The sequence below is a fragment of the Petaurus breviceps genome, unplaced genomic scaffold (assembly GCF_028583685.1).
Source record: "Petaurus breviceps papuanus isolate PSGF00001 unplaced genomic scaffold, PetGlider_PUasm1.0 90842, whole genome shotgun sequence".
Lineage (NCBI taxonomy): Eukaryota > Metazoa > Chordata > Mammalia > Diprotodontia > Petauridae > Petaurus > Petaurus breviceps.
The window spans coordinates 21918149-21944690 of record NW_027187358.1 but is presented as its reverse complement, the minus strand read 5'-3'; the positions used below and the strand labels follow the sequence as shown (position 1 = coordinate 21944690).

General features: G+C 36.3%; 1 protein-coding gene across 4 annotated transcripts in view; it reads left to right on the top strand.

Annotated features, from left to right (window-relative positions):
- Positions 1 to 26542, top strand: part of EFEMP1 (EGF containing fibulin extracellular matrix protein 1) — a 73523-nt gene that overhangs the window by 40084 nt on the left and 6897 nt on the right. For all 4 annotated transcript variants that reach the window (XM_069071758.1, XM_069071757.1, XM_069071760.1 and 1 more), the window contains 6 exons: positions 13714 to 13836; positions 17411 to 17530; positions 18510 to 18629; positions 21068 to 21187; positions 25911 to 26034; positions 26153 to 26348. In XM_069071758.1, coding sequence (XP_068927859.1) covers positions 13714 to 13836; positions 17411 to 17530; positions 18510 to 18629; positions 21068 to 21187; positions 25911 to 26034; positions 26153 to 26348 — 803 coding nt within the window. The remainder of the gene's footprint in view (positions 1 to 13713; positions 13837 to 17410; positions 17531 to 18509; positions 18630 to 21067; positions 21188 to 25910; positions 26035 to 26152; positions 26349 to 26542) is intronic.

Below are 26542 nucleotides of genomic sequence, written 5' to 3'. Positions count from 1 at the left end.
CTTGAATTCAGTTCCTTCTGACTACAAAACCAGTTCTTTATCCTCTGTTTTATACTCTTTCTCTCTCAAATTAATAGGGCCAAATGAATTTAGAGCTGTAAGGAACCTCAGTGCTCATCTACTGTAATCCTTTCATTTTATGGAAACTGAAGGGCAAAAAAGTTAAAGGATTAGCCCAAGGTCACACAGCTATAGATTTGTTAAATGTAAAAAAATACTGGATTCCTTGTAGCTGGTTTTACATCCACTCTTTTTAGAAAATTATCAACATAACTCATTTATGTAACTCTTATATTTCAATATGCTCTTCTTAAGATAGGAAAAACTAGCATCAGAAGTAGGAAAATAGTTTTAAGAAAAGCAACAGAGTGTTCATTTAAATGTGTAATTCCATGCTATTAAGAGAATTGCAGTGTTTAGCTATCCCTGGAAATAGTGAAAAGAGTTTTCACAATTAAAGATCACTTATTAGGACCCCTTAAGCCAAGTCTGACAGCTGCACAATAAACAAAGTTAACTAAATCTTTGTGCCTAAAGCCAAAAGTCTTTATTAAAAGGTTTCCATAATAAACCATTAAGTTAGTAAGAGAAAATAATTTAAAGCTAAATTTGAGATTGGAAATTTAAATTTATTCCTTTTCTTTGGGGAAAAAACAGTATTATAGGATCTATGGGAGGACTTCATGCTATAATCATTTTAAGGAATATATGCCAAATCCAAGCAAACTTTTATATTACTTAATGCTAAGAAATTCCTTTGAGGATTATTTAATTTGACTGTGTCTCTTTCTTAAATCAAATTGTGACATTGTGTTTTGTGTTCTTCATGTGTGTTACCCATTGTTCCCTTTCACAATTTTTTTTCTGAATTTGCTAAACATTAAGCAGTTCTGTAGTTTAATGATAATCCAGCAACACCACACCTCCTTTAAGAGTAGGTATTGTATCTTTTTTCTTTTTTTCTTTTTTTCTTTTTTTTTCTTTTGGGTCTCCAGTACTCTAACAGATTACCTGGCAAACAGTAGGTCCCTGAAATGTTTGCTGATTGTTAGTTGCACAATTAATTCTCAAAGACAGAGTTATTCCCAACATGCTTGTACAAATGAACTGAAAATCAAATAAATCAGTTATCCTGAGGAAACTAATCATTTATCTAATTCAGAAAGAAGGGTCGTTTCTAGACTACTTTATGCCCCTTTAATTAGGGAGCTCCTTATCATTCATGTTTATCTTGGCTCCCCAGTTTAAATGTGGAGGCAATTCTAAAAGTAGGACCCTGAAATTTCATTTTACTCTGGAATTTAGGGATTTAAGAAAGCAAACTTCCAATGGGAACTCCAGGTAAAATGTTACAAACATATTTAAAGAGCAGAAGAATGTACTTTTTCATTTGGCTTCTGGCTTCTTCCTGAGAAACTTTTTGAAATGAAAACACTTAGCTTTCTTAAGTACTTTCATTAAACAAACAATTTTCCCTTTTTCCCATCTTGCTTTTAGGTATTGTTTGTATAAACACTTAGACAATTATTTCAATGCTGCTGTTTCACAAGAAGCTGGCAAATGTAATAGATGTTCATTTGCTTTTTTTTTCCCCTAACTTGGTAAAATACAAAGAGAGCCCAGGGCATTAATCATTTATATCTGATATCAACATAAAATTGAAATTGATTAATAAGACAAGTAGACCTTTGCCTTTTAATGGTCCCAGACTCCTTTTGACATTAATGTTTTCTAACTTCTAGTAATAAAAATAATGGCCCACTGCATTTTACAAAGTACTTTTCTCACAACATCCCTATACTGCACATATCATAGTCTCTTTTTTGAATATGAGAAAACTTAGGCACAAAGTAGTAACCTGACTTGTGTCAGAGATTGGGGCCTCAAGGCCATTACTCTTACCAGAACAATGCAATGCAAGTCTGAGAATAATGCAATAGCAGGAAATATTAAAAACAACCAAGAACCCAAAGGGCAGTGGAAAACTCCTGGTGGTTAGAATTATAGCATGTTACTAAGAATGACTTGCATGTGAAAAGTAGCCTCAGAGGCATCAAATGGAAAAGTAGGTTATACAGTCACCTAGAAAGAATGAGATCTAGATGGACAGCTCCAGAGCAAAAGTGGTACACTTCATACTCTGGAAGATTGAGGCTCCAATTCTACAGTAATAATTGTGATCAAACAAAAGGGCTAATGTAGAAGAAATAATAGAGTGCTACTTAGTGTCAGGAAGACCTATATTCAAGTTCTGTGTACTTAACCACTGTATGCTTCAGGGACCTCCCTAGGACTTACCTACAAGGTTAGAGATGGCTGCAAACTGCCTGCTACCTTGAATTCTCCATACTGACAAAATCAGAAAGATCACAGCTCTTTTGTGTATTTGGGTAAGAGCCTAAGGAAGAGACCTTAAATCCAAAAAGAAGCCATGGTTCAAGTTGTGCTCTGAGAATAAACAGAATGTTGTGCTAGGTGAAGCCAAAGTTCAAAGGGTAAAAAAAATCCAAGGGAGTAGGCAGTATTAAAGAAGTTCCTGGCAAGAATCCAAGTCAGAGAGAATACATCAGGGGAAATGTACTACTGAGGAAATACAAGGTGCCAGTGAAATGATAATTTTTCTCATGCAACCTCTCTGTTCAAGAAAGCATACATTCAGGGCCTCAGTGTGATAGATGGTAATAATATGCACTTACGCGCACACACACCAACTCTATTACATCAACATCACCATGAACCTGGAGAGCATAATAAAAGGAAGGTCTTAAGTGGGTTTTTTTATGGAGGATTTATGGGAAAACATAAACAAAAATCATATTATCTGAGGAGGAAGGGAAAGTTTGCAATCTGTATTGGAAGAAGGAATACCCAGATGGATTAAATCATGGATCCATCAAAACATACAGAAGAAAAATATGATTGTATTGAAAGCCCTAAGAGAAATAATGACCATAATCCCAATAAGGAACCAAAGCAAGGAGTCATTTCCTACTTGACTTCGTGGCATGAAGGTCTCAGGCACATCATGTGAAATGCCTTAAAGCACATTGAGAGTTGCAGATTCTCCCTCATTAACAGTCATCAAAAATACAATAGACCACAAGTTCCCAAACTTATTTGACCTACAATTCCTTTTTCAAAAGAAAAAAATTACTCAGCGCCCCCTGAAAATCTACTTTCTTTGGTGGGTTTTTTTTTAATTTGCATCATTTCAAAAAATATAATTTTTTAAATGACATATCTTAAATATAGTAATTTATTGGAAATTTGTTAGCTTTTTCCTGCATTGAAACTTTGATGACACAATATTATGTCATATAACCATAATCATATCATTTTGTGAACAGGTCATTACACTCACACATATTCCTGCCAATGCACACTGGACTTCCTGAAAATGCATGACACACTCTCCTGCCAGCATTTGCTTGTTAAGACCTGAAAGTGCATTTGACCACTGATCAGTTATAACTTGCATTTTGTGTGTTTATTTGGAAAATAATGTAATTACTACAACTTTGACTCTATTACACAACAGATGAAACATGTATAAATGGTTTTTCAAAGTTTTCTTATCTTCTTTTCTTATCCTTCTGCCACCCCCTTATTTTTATTCAGTACCCTCCATTTGCACCTGAATCTACTACTGCCTCCCGGGATCATCCCAGCACATCCCCCCTCAGGGGTGATATCACCCACTTTAGGAACCTCTATGAGTAGAAAATCAGCTGTTCAGGTTAGGTTTAAGTACCCATCTGACTAACGGACCCTAAGTAATCATTGACAATCAAGTCTTTTCCAGCCTTGCTTTGTCTAGCAAGTTAAGTTAAACCATCAGAAACTTGGGTTGCACAGTGAGAAACTGCACAAGGTCAAGAGAAGGAAGTTGAAATGAAGGGGCAAGCCAGAACACTTCTGCAGAGGAGCAACTTTAAGGAAAAGAAAAAAATCCCTCCAAGGAAAATGTCAGATAGAAGGCAATTATCTCTGCCCTCCAAGCAACTTGCATGTAATATGGTAAACAAGCAATACCTGCTCATATGAATACATGCCAGACAATCTGATGCTTGCTAAGCAATCCTTTAAACAATGAGCATCACAGCAGGACCAAGACACAAAAGACAAAGAACCTAGGAATCTTGCCTAGCTTCATCCCATGCTCCTCCTTATTCATGGGCATTATCAAAGCAGAATTACAGAGTTAATTTAGATATACCAATAATTCATTGTTGTTCCTTTTTGCCTCAATGTATCAGGTAATCACATGCATTTAACAGATGTTTTCCCCACTTTAACATTTCAAGAATCTGTTATTTCATCAGTATGGATACTTCCACTATGAAGCAGTTTGCAATCAATCAACAAACATTTTAATTAGATTCCAGGTGCCTAGCACTATGTTAAGTGCTAGGGATACAAAGAAGAAAAAAAAAAAAGCAAAAACACTCTGCAAAGAGCTAGTATTTGAATATATTTGAGAGTTGCTCTGACCAAAAACATCAATCACTGATACTCGCAACTAACCTATCAAGAAACATCTGTGAATTTAGCTAGGCTGGTCCTTAACAGCATATCTAGAGTCCATCTGGCCCCATGGTCAAAGACTGTTTTTTCATCTTGGTGCAGCTTACCAGTGTTGGCACTCTGCTGACCTAACCACAAGGAAGGAACCAAGCAGGACACTGATATCCTTTCTGCTACTGACAAAATACAAACAATAGTAGAAGACTCAGAAAGCAACAACCACATATTTGAGTCTTATTTAGAAGGTTTTGGAAAGCCAACATAAATTTAGAGAAAAATTACCAAGGTCAATACTGTTTTCTATAAGTAAATTAAGTAGCATGTCTCTATTCAGTAGTCTGTCCAAAAGCTTCTGGAATCTGGTGGAGTAATGAAAGTGGGAGTGATAAACTTGGTCTGACATTATTTAATTTTCATAAAAACAATGTTGTTTGCTTAATTGTACATTCTTTTCCTCCAAGTGGTTGAATATTGTTTATTTGTCTCACTGTCTTTCAAAGCATCAAGTTTAAACCTATCATTTCTGGGGTCATCTTTTCCTCCCTTTTTAAAACTGAATCCCAATAACTAAGTAAGATGGGAAAGAAACAGGGAGGCTCTACATGGATGAGACAAGGATATTCTACATGGATATAGTATACCATTTATAAAAATACCAAGATATATCCCTGAAGTTAATTTACTTCTTTAGCAAATACTCTATTCCCTGTAAGTTGTATCATAGAGTATCCACTTTGGTAGAGTGAATGATAATTAGGGCCTTTGTTTCTTTGCTCACTCTTCTAAAAGTCTCTGCCTAATCGGCTCACATGTTTAATGAATGGTACTAATGAGTCATGGAATCAATTTCCACATGAACCAGTTAACTTTTCTCTCTTCCACAGCCATAGACCACACCTCTAGCCCCCACATGACCATTACACAGATGTGTGCCACTAGTCACAAGGGAGACAAGTCAAGAGAGGGTTACTGGAAAAAGCAACTAAAAACATATTCAGTAGCATCATTTTTTACATATGAATGACAGCATATTATTCCATTATGAAATTCAGGACAGTTGACTTGGCAGTTTGTGCAAAGACTTAAGTCCCATTGTTTAAAACAGGAATACTGAAAGGACTTTGGAGTACTATTTGTTGAATTTGGGAAAGATTTTTTGTTTTTAATTTAGGACAAATGAATTAGTTACCATCTCTTTTGCAGAACTGATAAGCAACTGGAACTATTAACCTTTTGTTGGACATCAGTAAAGATAGTTTTCTTTTACTTAATATTGACATTCACTTTCCCTCCCAGGACTATTTAGCATGGATACATTCTAGCCGATTATTTCAAAAGGGTGAAAAAGCTAACTTGGACTGGGCATAAGGCCCAGATTAATTTGATCCCAGTATTGTGAAGGAAGAAGCAAGGAAAATAAAAAGTCTTTGACAGAAATCGTTGATAATTGGCTGAGGATTGGGGAGGGAACCCAGAAAACTTGGAACGTTATGAATGTTATTCTAATATGAAAGGAAAGATCAAGGGAGGAACCAAAAAACTACAAAGTAACAACCTTCATAAGGAAAAATAGGACAAATGAGAAGAGCAATACATTTCTCTGGAATTCTCAAGGAGCGGGTTGTTCTGGGTAGTAGAGTTTTCCAGAGTTCAAGCTTTATTCCCATAAAGTACCAAACAGTATTTTATTTTCACCATTCTGTAAATGCATTTTTGAAATGTGCCATATTCAATGAAACCTTCTTCTTTCTTTTTTTAATCAAGCCTTCTTAAACAGAGTGTATTGAACATAGTTAAAACTTTTCTTGATGACTCATTGTCATCATTATGAACATCAGTGATTATATGGCTCTAATAAAGTACTGCCTTTAGGACTTCCGGCTATGTAAGCTTGTTTGACCCTAGAGCAAATGAGCCCAGATTGCCATATATTTTTGCATTCTCATGTCTTCTCCTTAAAGTTTTTCTTTTTCTCCTCTTGCTATCAATAGCTCTTATTTCTTGAATGCATGCTTATAGCATCTTCTGTCTCCCTATCAGTTTTGCTATTTCTAAGCTTTTGTGGGCTTTAAAATCAGATTACCACACTCATTAGAAATGTGTAAAAAAGAAAAACAAGAGAAAAATAGTCTCTGAGCAAGGACCTAATAGGTTCTCTTTTAAGTAAAATACATCAGCTATATACCATTTGACCATTTTTGCTTCGTAAGAACTCTTTTATTTACCTAGTGGTTTCCAGCTATATTCCAGTTAAATGAGCTATTACTATATAATGAGACTGAATGAATTCAAACTAGTAAAGGTTTGTTGAGTTTGAATTTGAATAGCCAGCACTTTAGAAATATTTCCTTTGTATTTTATCAGTGCCTAGCACATTGGCACCTAAATGCTTGTAGATTTGATATCAAATTATCATGGAGAAAGAATTATATATTTAAGTTTATTTAAAGTATTCAACTTTTTTAAAAGAATCTTGACAATGAAGATAGTTTTTAAAATATTAAGAAAAATTTATAAATGTGCTATATATAAGATTATTCTATAGAGAAAAGAGAATAAGTAGGCATTAAGGACCTACTATGTACCAGGCACTGTGCTAAACACTTTACAGATGTTATCTCATTTGATCCTGACAGCAACCCTTGGAGGTGGGTGCTATTATTATCTGCATTTTTACAGCTGAGGAAACTGAGGCAGATGTGATCAGTGACTTGCCCATGGTCACACTGCTAGTAATTGTCTCAGGCTGGATTTTAACTTAGGTCTTCCTAACTGCAGGCCCAGTGCTCTATCTACTGACTTCTCAACTGCCCCCTTTATAAAAAGTCTTTGCTTTTTTAAAACTATATTTAAGGAACATGACTGTTTAGAGAGACATTAAAGAATGGAGATAATGAAATGGGAGTTGCAACAATCAGATTAAACTGAGAGTGTTTAATTAGAAAATAAAAAGTTAAAATATTTGGAGTATTTGGAAACAAGCCAACACATCTGTGAAAACAAATCAAACAAATTCTAAACAGCATTAGGCAAGAAGTAGACTTTTAAGCATAGGTAGATAATGGAATCATAGCTTATGCAAGTGAAGACAGATTTATCAATGCAAGAAAGCTAGATATTCCCTAAACTCATCTTCTGAAAATACACTGTAAGGGAGCTCTGTGTACAGGAGATGATATTATTAGGCAGCTCTGAGGCCTTCCTTTCATTCAATTATTCGATGATATGTACATAGCATCTGTGTGTAGGACATAGGTGCTGTGTGGTGATATCAGAAAAGCTCCATGGCATCTATGATCCCAAACCTTGAGAAACTTCTAATAAATTTCAGAAGATAAGAATTGTTGTTATCCAGTCATCTGGGCTTTTGTCAGTCTGCATACTTCCTCCATTGGCACAGAACACAGACTCCATTTTTCTTTGAATTTGACACCACTGCCCTAGAGGTCAAACTAATTCAACCCACTTTCCCCAGGAGAGAACTGTGCCTAAACCATCCCAGACAGATTGGCATAGATCCAAATCTCAAAATATTCTAAGGAAAGGAATAACTATAAGTGTTGTGTCTGATACTCACTAGACAGTTATATAGTTGTTATTTATATCAAATATAAATCCTCCCTGCCATTTTCTCTCATATGTTCCCAATGTAAAAGGGCCCCAGTTGGAAACCAAGCACAAATTGAAGTTTTTAAATAAATACAAATCAAGAAACACCTGGCATTTTCCCTGCCAGAATTTCAAAAAAAAAAATCTCCATTAAATAAAAATTGTAAAACATCAACATTGTTCCAGGTACTATACCCCCACTCAATTATATGCCAAAGATATGGTCTCTGTATTAAAGGAAAGTGGTGGTGGTGTTTTTTTTATCTTTCTATGATCATTATGAAAGGAGTTGGAAGATACTATGTCCACTTTATAGATACGGGGGCGGGGGGGGGGAGATATTGGAATCCCTGCCAAAGGCTACACATTGAAAAGCCAAGCCATAAGGAATTCAAGTCCCCTGCTTCCCAGCACCTTTGTTCTATAACGCCTCAAAAAAATGATCATGAATTATTCCATTTTAATACAGATCCAACACTGAAGATCTTCATAAATCAAAAAAGGCCCTGGGGGGATCTTTACAGAATGTTTTGAGTGAAGTTAATTCTGACACTAGTGAGAACTCACTGAAATGCCCATGTGCAGTGCAAAGTTATCAAGTTGTGGAAAGAACATTGCAGAGATTAAAATGTTGCATAAGACAGAGAGCAAGCAGCATGAGTCAGGGGTTTGGGAAATATGAGTCACAGAATAAGGAGACATTGCCAAACTCATGGTTTAGAAAATGAGAAACTAAGCAAGGACTGAATGGACATAAGTTAAATGGGGACACAATTGTCCCCATTAAGCTCTGAGAGAAACCAAAATATGCAATGCCATGAAACAGTCCATAAGCATTTATTAAGCACCTACTGTGTGCCAGGCACTGTGCTAAGCACAAGGAATACAAAGAAAGGTGAGGCTTTCAAGGATTCATTTGGGGGGGGGGGACAATGTGTGAGCATACAAACAAGCTATATACATACAGGATAAATAGGAAATAATCAAGAGGAAAGGCACGAGGGTCAGTGTCTGAAAGGGAAGCAAAGCATAGATCAGACAGGTTTATTTGAAGCAAATGATGACTGAACTGAAGACTGTGTTGCCAAGGTTAGCAATGGGGACACCACAGTATATATTAATCACTGAGGAAAGGAAAGAGGTGGCCACATTTCTGGAAAATGAGGGAATTTCAGGTATTAGAATAAGAAAATGAGGCTTGATTTATGTTGTATAACATTTTACAAAGTTACACTGTTTTCAGTGTTTTGCAGCTCATTTTAATCTCTGTACTATATTATTATATATCCAAGCCATAGGCCTTCCAAACCTTCTACCACCTCACCTCATTTCTTCTTTACATGGACTATTTGTTTGAGCAACTCAATCTAATTACCATGCTCTACAGACAACCTATTTGCTTTTGTCCCTCTGCTCCATGTGCACTATTCCCTGTGCCTAGGAATCTCCTCTCTACTCTTCTATAACAAATCAAACCTTCAAAATACAACTCCTCAAGAAAATTTCCATGATTTCCACTTCTAGTTACACTTTTTATTCTATATCTCTCAAAGTTTGTGATTAATCCAATCCTATGATCATACGATCACATATTTAGAGCTAGCAGAGACATTAGAGGTCATTGAGTCCAGCCCCCTCCTTTTCCAGATGAGGAAAGTGAGAAAGCTTAAGTGACTTTCCAAAGAGCACACAGGTAGTAAGTGTCCAAGGGAGGATTTGATTTTGAGCATTCTTGACTCTCAAGTCCAGCACTCTATGTACTATTCCATGCTACCTCCAAGTCAGTACCAACTTTGAGAGTTATTTTATTGGTAACTCCAAGCTCAAGAATTCTTCAGCTAGCACTGTATTTTCTAGAGAGGGGAGAGCATTCTGCTCGTCAGAGAAAGAAGACAACCATCCACATGGCCCAGTGCAGTGCCCTGATTGGAACACAAAACCAGGTAAAAGCACCTGTTCTTTCTAAAAGAACATCACAGTAAGCTACCCAAAAATTTCAACTTAACCAGATGTTGGAAGCAGTGGAAACCGTAGCTGATCAGTATCCGGCAGCATTCAACAAGGCAATATCCTGCAATGCCCAGTACAACAATGTCTGGCAGCAATCAACAAGAGCAGTACCTATTGAATCCTAGAAACCAAGGCCAACAAAAAGCATTGTAAAGACATTAGAGTTCCTATAGCATAAGACACAGGAGTTGCCCCTCCGCAGGTACATACTGGCAACACAATTACCTTTCTTCTCCTTTATGTGTATCTGTTCTCTGTACTTATCCTGAGTGTATTTGTGGGAGAGGACACACCAGGTTAATAGGAGAGATGTTTTGTTTCTGTTTTTCTTGTCCCAATTTTTCAGTAAATACCTTTGCTTTGAACTCATTGTGTCCTCTGACTATTAAAGGTAAACACATTGGTGAGGACTCGCTTAGCTTTAGGAATATAGACTAACAGAATACCTTGAAAATGGGATAACTATTGTTTAGGGAACCTATCCTGTGAGTTAGGGGGTACACCTAATACAAAAGGTAAGTATTTAAAGCTGTGAGAATAAGACAGGGCATTTGGGTCTGGGGAAACAGCATGAGCCAAGACAAGAATAAGTAGAAGAAAGAATTGACAGAGTTAATGATTCATTGATGTGCCTTATACCTAGTACCCATGGTGCTTAATAAGAGTTTGTAAATGTTACAAGAACAATACTATTGTATCACAGAGGTGTCACTTGGCCCATGGTTAGCATACAGCCTACAACACACCCTAGTATGACCTGAGCAAGACCAAAATATAATGCCAATCTGATTTTAATGTATTGGTGTATTAATTTTAAAAAAGAAATATAGAAACATGTATAGTTTCTAAGTCAATAGGCAACCCCTCAGGAATCCTTATATACTATACAGTTTAGTGACCGTTGTTTCTTTTTAAATTTGACACTTACTGCTCTATTCCATACATCCTTCAGATCCTGATGAAGAATTTTTTAACAATTTAACTTTGATGCATAAGGTATTTTGTTTTAATCTTTAATCTTTCTGAGTAATTACTTTGTTTGCTGAGAGAAAACTTTGCTTAAAGCTTCTTCCTAAACCCTGAAGTAACTTCTCTGACATTGCTGCCTATAGAAAGTAAAATACTGATTACAGAGGTTGACAAATGCCTGGATATCACTACATTGGGGATGCAAAGATAAAATGAAACACTTCCCTCAAGGACTTCATATTCCTGATTTATTACAGGATTAGAGGGGGAGGAGGAAGGAGTATATGCTTTATTGAATTCTAGGTAACCTCAGTTAACACTAGTAGTGTTTATCTAATATCAAATCCTTGCCTACTAAATGAACTTCCCTAGAAATGAATGGACATGGTGTTCCAGAAGTAAAAGGTTTAGGCAGCAGTAATTTTATTTATGAAAGCTAATTAGTTCTAAACTTACCTCACAAGAAAACTCAAATTCTCTATCAGTTTTATCAAAGAAGATTTTTAAATACAATATAAAGGGAAATATAGGAGAGTCTCAAAGTATAAAAAATGTGAATGGGGTGGAGACATTATAAATAGAGAAGTCTTGGAAAAGTATCAGTCATTTATGAGGTTTCCTTAGAAAATGGAGCAATACAAACCCAAATCCATAACTGACAGCCAGCACTTGCTAAATGGGGAATCTTGTCATATCTGAATCTAACATTTCAGTATCTCTAAGGGCAGTTATCACTGTAAGTCCTGGCAAAGTTTCTTGACCTAAAACAATAGGAATCCTGTAGTCATTTTGCATGAGAGAATCATAAAGTACTGAAGAAATCCCTACAGGAATGTTTTCATCAGCTGCAAACGAGAATATAATAGAAGGCATAAAGATTGCACAGATTTCCAAGGGGAGGTAGGCTCCGCCTCTGGCACAATCCATAGAAAGAAAATAGCTGGTAATTACTGCCTCTCAGGAGACTGTTGAACAGCCAAGGAATTTTACAATACATTCAGAGGAATATGTCTGTACGTGTCCATAGGTGTCACATTGGTATATATATGTCTGTCAAGTATATTTATCTGGCAGTATAATTTTGGTTAAATTAAGAATCTGACAGGGCATTTTCATAAGCCCAATGCAAGGTTAAAAGTTAATCTTTTAAGAGTTGATATGAAACAGGTGGATGTCTACACTTGTCTATTAGCACCTGCCCCTCCCTCTTCCTTAGGGAAAGAATCTGTCATATCATTTCAATGTCCAGTCAGTTTGAACTGATGTCTGAAAATCCTACCCTTTGCCTGAACCCAAGCTGTTCCATTGGCAGAATAGGGCAACTCAGGAAGATATTTATGCTTTAGTAATCCATATAGACAACGTAAAATACAAGTCTACTGAACCATAATTAAACCTGCCAGGTTTAAAGATGTGTTCTTAAAACATTTGTATTCTTTCTATGTGTTCTGGGGGAGGCGAAAGTTGAGAATTAAATTCACATTGTCAGTGATCTATTTTCTACTGAATCTTGTGGTCAAAATCATTTTCATTTAGTACATAAAAGAATCCATCATTTTTTCCAAAGCACTACCCAGGGTCTGCCACTGTGATGTTCTAAAATCCCCAGTGCTTGTATAAACAGCTATTTCAGCTAAGAAATTTGTCAACAAGAAATCACAAGTTTTGAGGAATTTGTTGATGCAGTTTACCATCTCCAGTTGCTGAAAGATTGCATAATCCTTTCATTTACAATTTTGCAATAAGGATCATTCAAAGTAATGGTTCTATGATATAGAAAAAGAAACTGAAATTAAATTGTAAAAAAATGCTAATATTGTATATGTTAGCATACATATTACATTATATAGGACATATGTATATACATATATATATATACACACCCAGAAACACACTCAAAAGTCACACTTTAAACTCAAATTAAAATTATTCCAAGTAACTACATCATGTGTTAGATCTGAAGTTTAAAAAAAAAAAACAACTTTTGTCCTTTTCTCTTGTAACAGGTCTAATATGAGATTTTCACATATGTATGCATATTAGAAAGAGAAATGGGAGTGCATAATCTGACATTTTAAGTTCTGTTGGAAAAACTAGAAAGCTTTTAGAAAATAACATTTTAAGTGATAGTACTCTGTTGTGCCCCACTAGGATATAGTCAAATGTGTTTCAATTCATTTTGAAATTTGCAATGGTTTTATTCTTTATATCCAGATTACAAAATTAGCAAAAATAGCAGTAGTATTTGTAGGTCAGGAAACAGATAAACTGGTAAAAATGTGCGATTAAAATTTGACTATTGATAGAGTTCAATAGAACTTGGTTATGAGGGCTACTTACAGAAGTTATGTAGTTTGATTCCATCATTGTGGGTATTCCTTCCATTGGTTCATATCGCAGTCCCTCCAAGTATTCTCGTGCCGTTCATTACTTATCCCTGTCTTCCATAAATCCTTTAAGGAGGATCGACCTAATATGTTGGAGCTCTTTATCCAGTCTCTGAATAAAATGGAAACAGAAAATTTCAAGATGAAGAGATAGAAATCGCAGTATCTTTCACAAGTCTAAAACTACTTCTCTGTGTCTATTTGTTTTTAAAAGACATTGATGAATGCACGACAGGGACTCATAACTGTAGGGCAGACCAAGTCTGTATCAATTTAAGAGGATCTTTCAGCTGCCAGTGTCGCCCTGGTTATCAGAAGCGGGGAGATCAGTGTGTTGGTAAGTACTCTGGTGGGATAAAGCATGCCAGTTCTGGATGACATTTCATTTTTAAATGTATAGGTTCTTATGATAAACCATCTAAATATTCATAAAAGATGCTAGCTAATGGTGGGGGAAGAGGAGAGGGAAAGGGAAGGGCACAAACCTTTATTAAGCACCTAACTATATGCTAAACACTGTATTAAGTACTTGGCAAATGTTATTTACTCTCCTGCCACTACCTGGACCTGAGTTCTAAGGAAAGTGCCTGGTCATTATTTGGACTCTAATCTTTGACTTTGCTGACTAACCCTTAGGGTTAGAAAAAGACAACCTGAAAAATCAGCAGGGACTCAACTTTTGCTCACCTCTTTGTCAAATAACAACAGTTCATTGAACACAAGTGACATATAAAAGTCATTACTGCTGAAGAGAGATAAAAAAAATCACTCACAGAATTTTCAAGAGCATACAATCTTCTCAAAGACATAGAATAAGTATTGACAATAAAGTAAATAGAAACTGTAAGCTACTTTCTTTGTATCCATAGTACATTAGTAGTGTTTGGTCCATAGTAAGTGTTTAATAAATGCTTATTGACAAACATCCGTTAAAAATGCACAAAAACACATGGAATAGTAATACACAAACATAACTTAATAACAAATAACTATGAAAGTTAGATATTCACACTGGAGCCTTCCTATAGTACTATTTACAATAGGATGAAATTCAGAAATTCTACAAGCTTGTGTCAAAGGCTCCAGTTCAGATCATGCAAGGTCATTTTGAAGATTAATTACTTAAAGGATCTCACTATAAATCTCGTTTACCATCAGGTAGCTCTATCACATAGTAGTATCAGAGCCACAAAAACTCAATATGAATCATATATAACACAATTCTAAATTAATTAGATGTTTTCCTGAAAATATTAATCTTTCTCTCTGTTGTTTTAGTGTAAACTCATATTGGGAAATACTACCAAATACCTAGTAGGTCCAGAGCACCATGCTTAGGAGCTGAGGTAGATATAATGTTTAGAGAAGACATGATCCATAACACTGAGCAGTTTACAGTCTAGTAAAACCATATGACCCACAATCAAACATCGAAAATACAAAATAACCAAGAGTGGATAGTTTCCTACTGTTGGAATCAGAAGGCCCGGGTTGGAATCCTGGTTCTTCATGCTTATGACACCATAAGCAAGTCACTGAGCCCTCCTAGGCTTCACTTTACCCATCTTTAAAATAAGGAGGCTAGAATAGATGACCTCTGAAGCCCCTCACATATCTAAATTTTGTGAGCATATAAGGTGTACAAGCAAAGGGCTTAAGCTAGATAGTAGAGAAGAGTCAATACTGACAAGGTAATAGGGAATGTGTCATGGAAGAAGAGGCACTTGAGTTAGAATTTTAAGGCAGAATTCAAAGAAGGGGTTTCATGTATGGGGAATAGTATTGTCAATAGAAATGTCTATGGCGAAAGGCAGTAGAGCAATTTGGCTGAAGCATGTAATACATGGCGAGGAATTAGAAGAGATAAATATAGAATGATACCAGCTTATAGGTGACCGTGAATACCAAACAGAAGAGCTTAACTTTCCTCAATAGGTAGTTGAGAGCCATTGCAGTGTTTTGCCCAAAGGAATGGCCTAACCATACTTAACCATAAGAAAAATTGATCTGGCAGTTATGGAAATGGATTGACTTGAGGGCAGAGAGAATGGTGGTAGGAAGACCTGTTGGGAAGCTACTTCAATAATCTAGGCAGGTGGTAATGAGCAGGTCATGTAGCTTTGGAAGTAGAGAGATATTGCAGAGATTGACTCAGTAGGGCTTAGATTATTTATTGGCTATGAGAAGATGAGGGGTGGGATAGAGGAAGAGAGAGTCAAAGACAATGTCAAGGGAGAGCTTATAAATATTGATGCCCCTGACAAAAATAATGAATGCAGAAGAAGAGGCAGATTGGAGATGCTTATAAATTTAGATCTGGGTGTCTAAGTTTGAGGTGCTAAAAATGTATTTGGAATTGAAACTTTGGAGCTCAGAAAACGGATCTTAACTAAAGGTTCATATTTCAGTGTCATCTACATAAAGGCAATAGGTGAAGTCAGGGAAATGGAAAAATAGATAAATAAAGAAGGTCCAAGGAGAGGACTTGAAGAATACCCATCTAAAGAGGTCAAGATAAGGAAGGGGAGACAGCTAAAGAGACAAGGAAAGAACAGTGATAGAGGTAGGAGAACCAGAGAAGCCTGGTGTCTCAGAAGCCAAGAGAAGAGAAAGTTTTATCACGAAGGCATCTGGGGATTGGGCGGTAAAAGAGAGGTAAGAAGAATCAGATGCTATAGAAGTGAAAAGGGCTGAAGACTTTTAGAAAGGTCACTGGACTTGGTTATTATTATTGTTAACCTGAGAAATAATAAAAGCTAGTATTTATGTAGTCCTTTAAGGTTTACAAAATACTTTATGTATTATCTCATTTGATCCCCAGAAAAGCCTTTGAAGGTGGGTGCTGTGATTACCCCCATTTCTCCAATAAGGGAACTAAAGCCAAAAGAGCTTAAGTGACTTCCTTAGGGCCAAGCTAGTAAGATTCTGAAGGAGGATTTGAATTCAGATCTTCCTGAGTCCAAGTTCAATACTCTATCCTTTATGCCACCGGAAAAGAAAATTTTAGTGACTGATTGGGAGTGAAAGCCATGTTTCAAGAGGTTTTGGGGGGAAAGTACATGATAAAGCAGTAAAGATAGCAATTTATTCTACTTTATCAAGGATTTTAGCTATGGAAGAGAGAAATAGGATGATAACTGGATGGTGTATAAAGGTCAGAATTAGGAAGATCTGAATATGTCTGTTGGCAGATAGGAAGTTAGTTTGAAGAGAGTGTGTGCAAGAGAGGACTTCTGGACCAAAGTCCTAAAAAGACAGTGAGAGATAAAGGTATTGGCATTAGCTAAGAGGAGGAATAACTCTCTTCTGACCCAGGAGGGAGAGTGGGTAGTGCTACTTTTCTAAAGCATGATTTTTATCAGCCTCATTTTATAGGGTAAGAAACTGAGGCACAGAAAGGCTCAGTGACTTGCCAAATATTCAGTGATTGGTCTGAAATCTAGGTCTCTGCACTCTTGGACATGGATCTTTAATGATGTATCACCCTGAAATGTGAATTCTGGCTTACTTTACTTGTATTTTAGATATTCTAGAGATATAACCCCCTAAATCACACTCTAATATTTGAAAGCAATAATTGTATTCTCTTTAAGTTTTATGCACACACACGATATCGTTCATAACGTATTTGCATAAATAACTCATCGCTTTTCTTAGAAGCTTGTGATGAGTGAAGGAAAAGACATCCTCCTACCTTCCTAACATCCTGGTGAAATTTAGACCAAAGAGTATTCAAGGTAATGCTAGCTATCTATACCCCAAAGTACCAGGTACAGAAAAAAAAAAAAAACCTGTTTTTGAATTTCCACTTCTTCATGAGATTTATTTGTATTCACACTTCTAAACTGGGGGCATAAACACAAACTACTGAGGAATGTGACTAACGATATTATTGTTCTGCGCTATCATAGACATAGATGAATGCAGCATCCCTCCTTACTGCCAGCAAAGATGTGTGAACACACCAGGTTCCTTTTATTGCCAGTGCAGTGCTGGATTTCAGTTGGCAGCAAACAACTACACCTGTGTAGGTAAGCCTTCTCAGGAAGGGACAGCCCCCTTCCCTTATTTAGGTCTCCAAAAAAAGCATTATCTCCCACCACAGCATGGTTATTTCCAGTTTGGTGTTTTTTTTAGTGAAATGGTTTTCATCAGGATCCTTTAAGCAATTCCCAAACAGAAAAAGACAATAACCAATCTGTTTTCCAAAACATATCAAGATGTGAATGGAAAATTTTTTTTACTCTTGGTTTTATTTCTCCTCTGTGTATACATTTAAAAAAACTACAGAGAAGTTGATGTACACACACCAATTAGTCAATAGAGTGTGAAATAAGGGTTGGAGGTGCCAAAGGGACTTGGGGTTATTGCAAGTTCATGTACATAAACTTTCCACTGACAGCACCTCCAATTCTCACAAGCTGCTTCTCTCTTTTCAGAATGCACTGTCACGGCACACAATTTTAAGATTGGCATGACATGGAAAGAATCTAGCACGGGAAAAATGCCTTTTCACAATATTTTCAGTGCCTCAGAGCATTGCAAAACTCCGTATGGGTCTCAAAGGCCCATGTTATAATTGTAATGGAATTTAACAGAACCTATTTAAAAAGTAATAAATAGCACAGATAAATCTTCACCACAGCATGCTGAGAGACCGTATCAGTGTGTGTTTCTTATATCAATTATTTATAGACTTGGCATTTTGTACCTGAAAAAGAAAGATGCTGGAATGTACAGTTTAATAGCGGCACTAAACTGTTTTTGGAAAGGTTCATCACACGTTAGAATAGCTGTCATTCCTCGAAAAATTATTCCAGTGTTTCTAAAAAGGAATGTAAAGCCCCTATCTGAAATTGTTCCAGCAGCTATGAAATCTAAATTGATGTTCTCCAATGAGCTTCTGCAGGGCAAAGGATTCAGCTAGGGAAATCAACCACTTGTCATCAGCTGATGCAACTGGTACAAAGAAAGAAAATATATTTAAAGATACGAAATCTTTCCTTTCAGATATCAATGAATGTGATGCCAGTAACCAGTGTGCTCAGCAGTGCTACAATATCCTCGGTTCATTCATCTGTCAGTGTAACCAGGGATATGAGTTAAGCAGTGACAGACTCAACTGTGAAGGTGAGTTATTTCTCAAATCATATCTATTGTGACTAGGACAAGGATAGGGGTGACAGGGAATGGGGAGAAACCCTGTACCTCTTGTGAAATGAATTTTTGCTCAAAGAAATTCAACTTTGAATTCCAATTAATAAGGTGTATAGATATAAAATTAGGTCAGCTAGGTGGTGCAGTGGATGGAGTCCCAGGCCTGGGGTCAGGAAGACTCATTTTCCCGAGTTCAAATCTGGCCTCAGAAACTTACTAGCCATGTGACCCTATACAAGCCACCTAACTCTGTTTGCCTCAGTTTCCTCATCTATAGAATGAGCTGGAGAAAGAAATGGCAAACCACTACAGTATCTTTGCCAAGAAAACCCCAAAAGGGATCATGAAGAGTCAGACATGACTGAAAATGACTGCACAGCAACAAATGGAAGATTTGGAGTATGAGTTATCAATGGAAAAATGGAAGAAACCAAAATAAATCTGTGATAGAGTCACCTGAGTACCAGATAAAGATTCAAAATGGTTCCATTGCTGCCACTATTTGTTCAGTGATGTGACCATGATCAAGTCACTTCAACTCTTGGACCTCAGTTCCTACAGGGTTCTTATCCCAATTCTAATATTTATGACCAGTGACATAGTGCCATAGCCTTAGAAATGAAAGTGACCTTAGAGGTCATCCAGGCCAGGCACCTCTTTTTCAGATAAGGAAACTGAGGTCCAGAGAAGTCAAACAATCTGTCCCAGGACACACAGGGAATGAGTGGAAGGATTCAAACTTGAATCTTAGTACTCCAGATCCAACACACTTTTTATTCTCTCTGTGCCTTAATGGCTCAGTGCCTCAGTTTCCTCATTTGTAAAAGGTCTTCCTTTTACAATCCTTCTGTAGGACTATGTGATCTCCTATTTCCAAAGACAGAATCTTATATAATCCAGAATCATGGAGGTGCTGAACTGAGGCTTGTTTCTTTGTTATTTAGTTGATATGGGAAGGAAAAGTCGCTTATCCCTTGAAGAACATGCATGTGCAGAGTCCCACAAGTATAATTCAAAAGGCATGAGATTTTCCTGAGGGTGATATCATCCACATTTCATTTCCCTTTCCACCCAAAGGATCCTCCAAGTTTCACTTGGGGCCATGAGGGTCATGCCCCACCCTGCAAGCCCCACATCATGACTACTGTACTTCAGACTAAAAAAGAGTTGCTCCTTGGAACTTGCCATTGCCCCTTCTGAGCAAATGAGAGGGACATCACCACAAAGCAATGCAAAGCACTTCTGGCCTCCAGGCCTGAGCATGCCATTTCCCAAAGCCTGCCAGGCCTTCCCACCCTGCCAGGGCTGGGACTTTTTTATTCAATCTTCAAATCATCTTTAGGGCAAATTCACCCAATTTTTGAGAAGTTTAATTTTTTTAAGTATGCTTTAAGACTGCTTATTCAACAACAAGGGAAATAGTTATAATTTATTAACTAGTTAATTCAGTCTGAATTAGAAACTCCCCCAATGCCCAAAAAAGATCCCATCTAATTCACTTTGTGCTCTGAAGAACAGCTAATATTTTTAGCTTTTGCTAAAACTTGCCTTTGCTTCTCATATTATAATTCTGCATGTGTCTCGAAGATTTATATGTTTTCTTTCCATTCTATTGCTTATCTTGAAATATAAATGTAAAATATGATGAAATTAGCACCCAGTATAAGTCTCTAGATTGTCTTACTCCCCTACTGGACTGTAAACTACACGAGGGCAATGAGTGTGTCATATTTAAACTTTGTTTCTTCTCCCACAAGGAACACAGTGTCCTGCATATATCAGGCACCCCATAAATATTAGAATTGCATTTTTATTATACATGTTTATTTTTTTAATAGAATCATAATCTTAGAGCTGGCATGGACTTCAGAGAACATCTAGTAGTAGCTAGGTGGCAAAGTAGACAGTTGTTGAGCCTAGAGTCGGGAAGATTTGAGTTCAAATCCAGCCTCAGAAATTTATTAGCTGTGTGACCCCAGGCAAGTCACTTAACATCTGTTTTGCTTGGTTTTCTAATTTGCAAAATGGTGATGATAATAATAGCACCTACATCCCAGAGTTGTTGTGCAGATCACTGAAACAATAACTGTAAAGCACTTATATAATGCCTGACATGTAGTTAAGTATTGCATAAATGTTAACTTATCATCATCATCATTATTATTTTCTAATCTAATATCCAAAGGATATATGAATCTCTTTTACATTTCCAACAAGTTGTCTCTGAACACATTCAAGTAACAGGGACCTCTCTTCCTGCTTTCATATTAGAATGTAAGCTCTTGAGAGGAGGGATTATTTCATTTTTTGTATTTATATTCCCAGCACCTAGCACACTTGGCACATAGTAGGTGCTTTGATTGATTGCAGTGAATTTATTGAATGGAATTGGCTCTTGTTCTCTTCTATAGACATTGATGAATGCAGAACTTCAAGCTACCTTTGTCAATATCAATGTGTCAATGAACCAGGAAAATTCTCCTGTGTGTGCCCTGAGGGATACCAGGTCATTGGAAGTAGAACCTGTCAAGGTGAGTTTCCTTATCTCAGTACTTTTTAAGTATTTGGCATTAGCTGGGAAATTCACATGGGGGAGGAATAGAAGAAAAATTTATTGAATTTTCTACCACTGATCTTCGTTTCTCTATGCTAGCTCATGTCATATTTCTAGCTCTTTCCTCTTTCATTCAGCAAGAAAGGTATCAGATCAAAGCTCCTTGCCTAATTACACAAATGATTTAAAACATTAACTTTTCTTGAGGTTTTGGAGCCAGGTTTTTTTCCTAGCTCATTTCTTAACTTCTGGATGGAGTTTTTATGAAACACAAACCTTAGCATTACAGAATTTTGTGTATGTTGTGTATGATCAATAACTTCCCAGTATACCAGGAAAAGAAAGTTCTACAATGAACTTGATTCTCTAAGTGCCCGAAGCTACATAAGTTGCTTTAAGACTATCAAGGTTCTAAATTAGAAAGTCACTTAGGTTCTAGGAAAATAGGATTTGTTTTGTAACAGAACTTGCTGTCTACCTAGCCATATTGAGTTCTTTGAAGAAAAAAATTCTATTAATCTCAATCTCTGTGTGTTACACTTCAAAATAAGAATATTTAAGGTTTATGCCTAAAAACAATAAGAAACAACCTCGGCAGTATAACTGTAATGATTCTGGAAAAATTTTTAGCCAAAAAGATGCCTCTCACCTACTCTGTAAAACATAAATTTCTATTAACGTGGGAGCCAAATTTCACTAATGTGAGAACAAAGTCATCTGCAATAAAGCTCAAAATGCATATACTAAATGCACACTCAGGTATTAATAAGTTATATCAGATCCTTTCTTGAAAGCAGGGTTTAGATGAACTCAGTTATCTTATATGTATCTGCTTTTTTGCACCTTGTCTCCCTCATTACAGTGGGCTCTTTGAGGGCTTCATTTTTGCCTCAAGGCTTAGAACAGTGCTCATCATACAATATGTACTTAATAAAAGACTTGCTGGCCAAAAATATGCTTGGAGGTGAATATAATGCCCTTAAGGGCAGAGACCATTTTTCATTTTCATCTTTCTATCCTCGTGATACAGATAGAGACAGGAAAGTGGTACAATGGATAGAGAACCAGGCTTGGAATCAGGAAGACCTGAACTTGATTCAGCCTCAGTTTTAATTCAGCCACTTACTAACTGTGTGATCCTAAGTAGGTCACTTTAATTCTGCCTGCCTCAGTTTCCTCATCTGTAAAATGGGGGGTCGTGAGGACCAAATGAGTTAATATTTGGATCAATATGAGATAATAAGTAAGGCACTTAACACTTTGCCTTACATATAGTAGGAACTATATAAACACTAGCTATTATTATGACCTAGCACAGTACTTTTAGTATATTAGGCTTTTAACAAATGTTTGTTGAATTGAATTGAATTTACCTTGGGCTATTCCTGAATAAACTTATTAACATTAAATGTGAGGACCTGAGATATTTTTTTTAATTCTACATACTCCTGTTTACCTATAGCCCAACTCCTAAAGAGAGCATAAAGAGATCCAGACTAGGGTTTGGTTTTGTTTTCAATGAAGCCTAGTTCTTTTAAGTTATGAAGGAAAAAACACCTTTTACCTTATACTCTATAAGGCTATCTGACCTCTTGTTGTTGCTCAGATTGAATTTAGCTGAATAGCTCCATCCTTGACATCAGCATCCTTACTCCAACCGCCAAAATCATGTAGCCCCACCAAATGCTCAGAAGGCAAAAGCAACCTTTTAAAGCCCATCTAGATAGGAAAAGGAGTTAAATTGAAATTCACCTTACTGGAAGTCATGAATGAAACTGCAACACAAAGGTTCTTTTAGCAGTTTCTAGCCTTTAATTAACAAACTGCTCTTGGGTTCTGGTGCAGCTAGAGAACAAATGGTACCTTTATACTTCAAAAAGAAAAAAATAAACAAAAAATATTAAGAGGGAAAGTCTCCTGAAATTTACTCTGGTGGGATCTAAGATATCTATTAATAGACCCACTGAGTTTATAAGAAATTTCTCTTAATCATTGGATCTTAAAAGCTGTATGACTTTTTCTAGAGATTTAGGTAAATTATGGACAAGTCAGAGGCCTAGAACATTCATTCTTTACTTTTTTTAAAATAAAATGAAACATGGAAGACATTCATTTGGGTGCCATTATTGTGTTGTAGTGGAAATATTGGTGACCAGGATATAATATTGCCTCAACCACTAATTCTGTGACCGTGGACAAATCATGTGACCCTTCTATATCTCCATTTCTTCTTCTGTTAGATGAGATTAATACCTAGCCCTGTTCTACATCGCTAGATTATTGTGAGGTTCAAAGTATATAATAGACATAAAAGTGTTTTGATGAAAAGTAAAGTAATATGCAAATATATTACATTAAGGCAAAAAAAGCTGTTCCTAGTAGTTTTTTTTTTTTAAGCAATCAGGGTTAAGTAACTTGCTCAAGGTTACACGGCCAGGTGTTTCTGGGTGGGTGCTAAGTATCTGAGCCCGGGATTCGATCTCCAGGTCTTCCTGACACTGGAGCCGGTGCTCTTACTTGCTGTGCTACCTGGCCGCCCCCCTAGTAGTTTTTAAAAGGAAAACGGGGCAGCTAGGTGACACAATGAATAGAGTACTGAACCTGGAGTCAGGAGGACCTGAGTTCAAATCCAGCCTCAGACACTTAACACTTACTAGCTGTGTGACCTTGGGCAAGTCACTTAACCCCAAATGCCTTGCCTTACCCCCAAAAAAAGGACCAAAAAAAAAGGGAAAATAGATACCAGTCTTTGAAATGGCCTAACCACTATCCTTTCAGGAATCATGGTGATGGGATGTAGGGATCTCAGCAGCTAGGTGACTAGGAATCCAGAAGACCTAAGGTTAAATTTCTGCCTGAGACACTTATTAATTATCTGACCCTGAGCAACTAACTTAACCTCTATTTGCCTCAGTTCCTCCGAGAAATGTCATGAGGATCAAATGAAATAATATTTGTAAAGTACTCTGTAAACCTTGAAGCACAATGTAAACAATAATAATATTAATTATCTAGTGGCCAATATGTGCCAGGAACTGTGCTAAGTGCTTTACAAATGTTATCTCATTTGATCCTCACAGCAGCCCTGGGAGGTAGGTGCTATTATAATCCCCATTTTTTACAGTTGAGAAAACTGAGGTTAAATGACTAGTCTGAAGCCAGATTTGAACTCATCTATTCCTGACTCCCAACTTAGAACTCTGTCCACTGCACCATATCCCTACCTTATTATTATGACTAAGATTCTAAAAGCTTCCCAAAAAAAATAAAATAAAATAAACCTGGAAAAAATCCTGGAAAGACGGTAGAATGAGTAAAAAGGCCCAAAATGCAAAGTGAGAAGGGACTTCACATTACTAGATCTCAAGCTATATTATATAGTAATAGTAATTAAACTTTTTGGCACTGGTTTAATAAAACAGAAGCGTAGATCAATAGAACAGACTAGATCAGCAAAGAGCACAAGGAATCAAAAGCAGTTATATAGAGGAAGGAATCCCTTTTTGACAAGAAGTGCTGGGAACATTGGAAAGTAATTTAGCAGAAATTTGGTTGAGAACTATATTACCACAATGAGTTCAAAATGGATAGGTAAACTAAATATAAAAGGTTACGCCATTGAAAAAAATAGAAAAGAATGAAATCAGAAATCTTTCTCAGCTACAGCAGGAGAAAAATTCTCAAAAAAAAAAAAAGGAATAGGAAAGATCATAAAACATAAAATAGGCACTTTTGACTACATGAAATTTTAGAACTTTTGTATTAAAATTAAGAAAGAATTAGAAGAGAAACAAGAATGGGAACAGATTCCAAAAGAATTGCAAACTACAAATGACCATTTCAAAACCTGCTCCAAATCATTATTATTAAGATAAATGACAATTAGAACAACTCTCGGGTTTTACCTTATATAGTGGCAAAAGGCAAACGTGACAAAAGTTGGGAAGTCTATTTTGGAACGGTTATTGAAGAAAGGCATATTGATGCACTATTGGTAGAACTGTGGAATGGTCCAACAATTCTACATATGATTTTGAAAGTATTTGAGAAAAATTACTACACTGTCCATATCCTTTGACACAGTAGTGACTTAACCAGGAAAATACCCTATCGGAAAATAAGTCAAAGACAGAAACTAAACTCCAGTATATTCCAAAATATTCATAGCAGGTCTCCTTGTGGTAGTTTAAAAAAAAATGGAAACAGTGCATCTATGTCCATTGATCTGGGAGTGGCTAGAAAAAAAATTATGGTATATGACTATAAGAGTATTCTTTTTTTCAGTAAGAAACAATGAATTGGAGTAATTTGAAGAAGTGTGGGAAGAGAACAGAACAAAGAAAACAATACACATAGGGACTACAACAATGTAAATGAAAATTTCATTAAAAGGAAGAAGAATGTGAAGTAACTGAAAAACTAGGAAAGTCTCAGAAAAGAAATGGTGAAGATAGGAGACTATTGTATTATTGTGTATATTGTTAGATACACTTATTATATCTAATACTTTTGCTTAATTGTTTTTCTTTGTCATGAGAGAAATGGTGGGCAGTTACTGTGACACTGATGCAAAAGGCTTCTATGAAACATTTTTAAAAATTAAATCACCTCCATTTTTGTAAAAAGTTCTTTCTTTGTAAAATCAGTATTTGCCATTTATACATATTTTTTGTATGAAAATTATTCTGACCCATCTCTAGATATAAATGAGTGTGAAACAGCAAATGAATGCCGAGAAGAAGAAATGTGTTGGAATTACCACGGTGGATTCCGCTGTTACCCACGAAACCCTTGCCCAGATCCCTACATCCTAACATCAGAGAAGTAAGAAAAGTTATACCTCTTTCAAAGATGGCACTGTTCAAACTCAGAAATCCAAAACAATTAGCAGCTTCATGAATATATATGTCCATTTTTTAATGCTTTTTGTTTTGTTTTGCAGTCGTTGTATTTGCCCTGTATCAAATGCGGTGTGCCGAGATCTTCCTCAGTCTATAGTCTATAAGTATATGAGTATCCGATCAGATAGGTCTGTGCCATCAGATATCTTCCAAATCCAGGCCACTACTATTTATGCCAACACTATTAACACTTTCAGGATTAAATCTGGAAATGAAAATGGCGAGTTCTACTTACGAGTAAGTATTTTACATTTTTTACATTAAGTCTCAGCTATGGAAAGGGGTGGCAATATTATTTCTTGATAGGATGCAAGTGTACCACACCAAGTCAAGCATCTTCAATCAGGCTTAATCAAAAGTAGAAAAATAATGCTTAAAAGTTTATTGTGTTTTTTTAAATCTCACAAATTTTTCATTTTTCACATGCAACC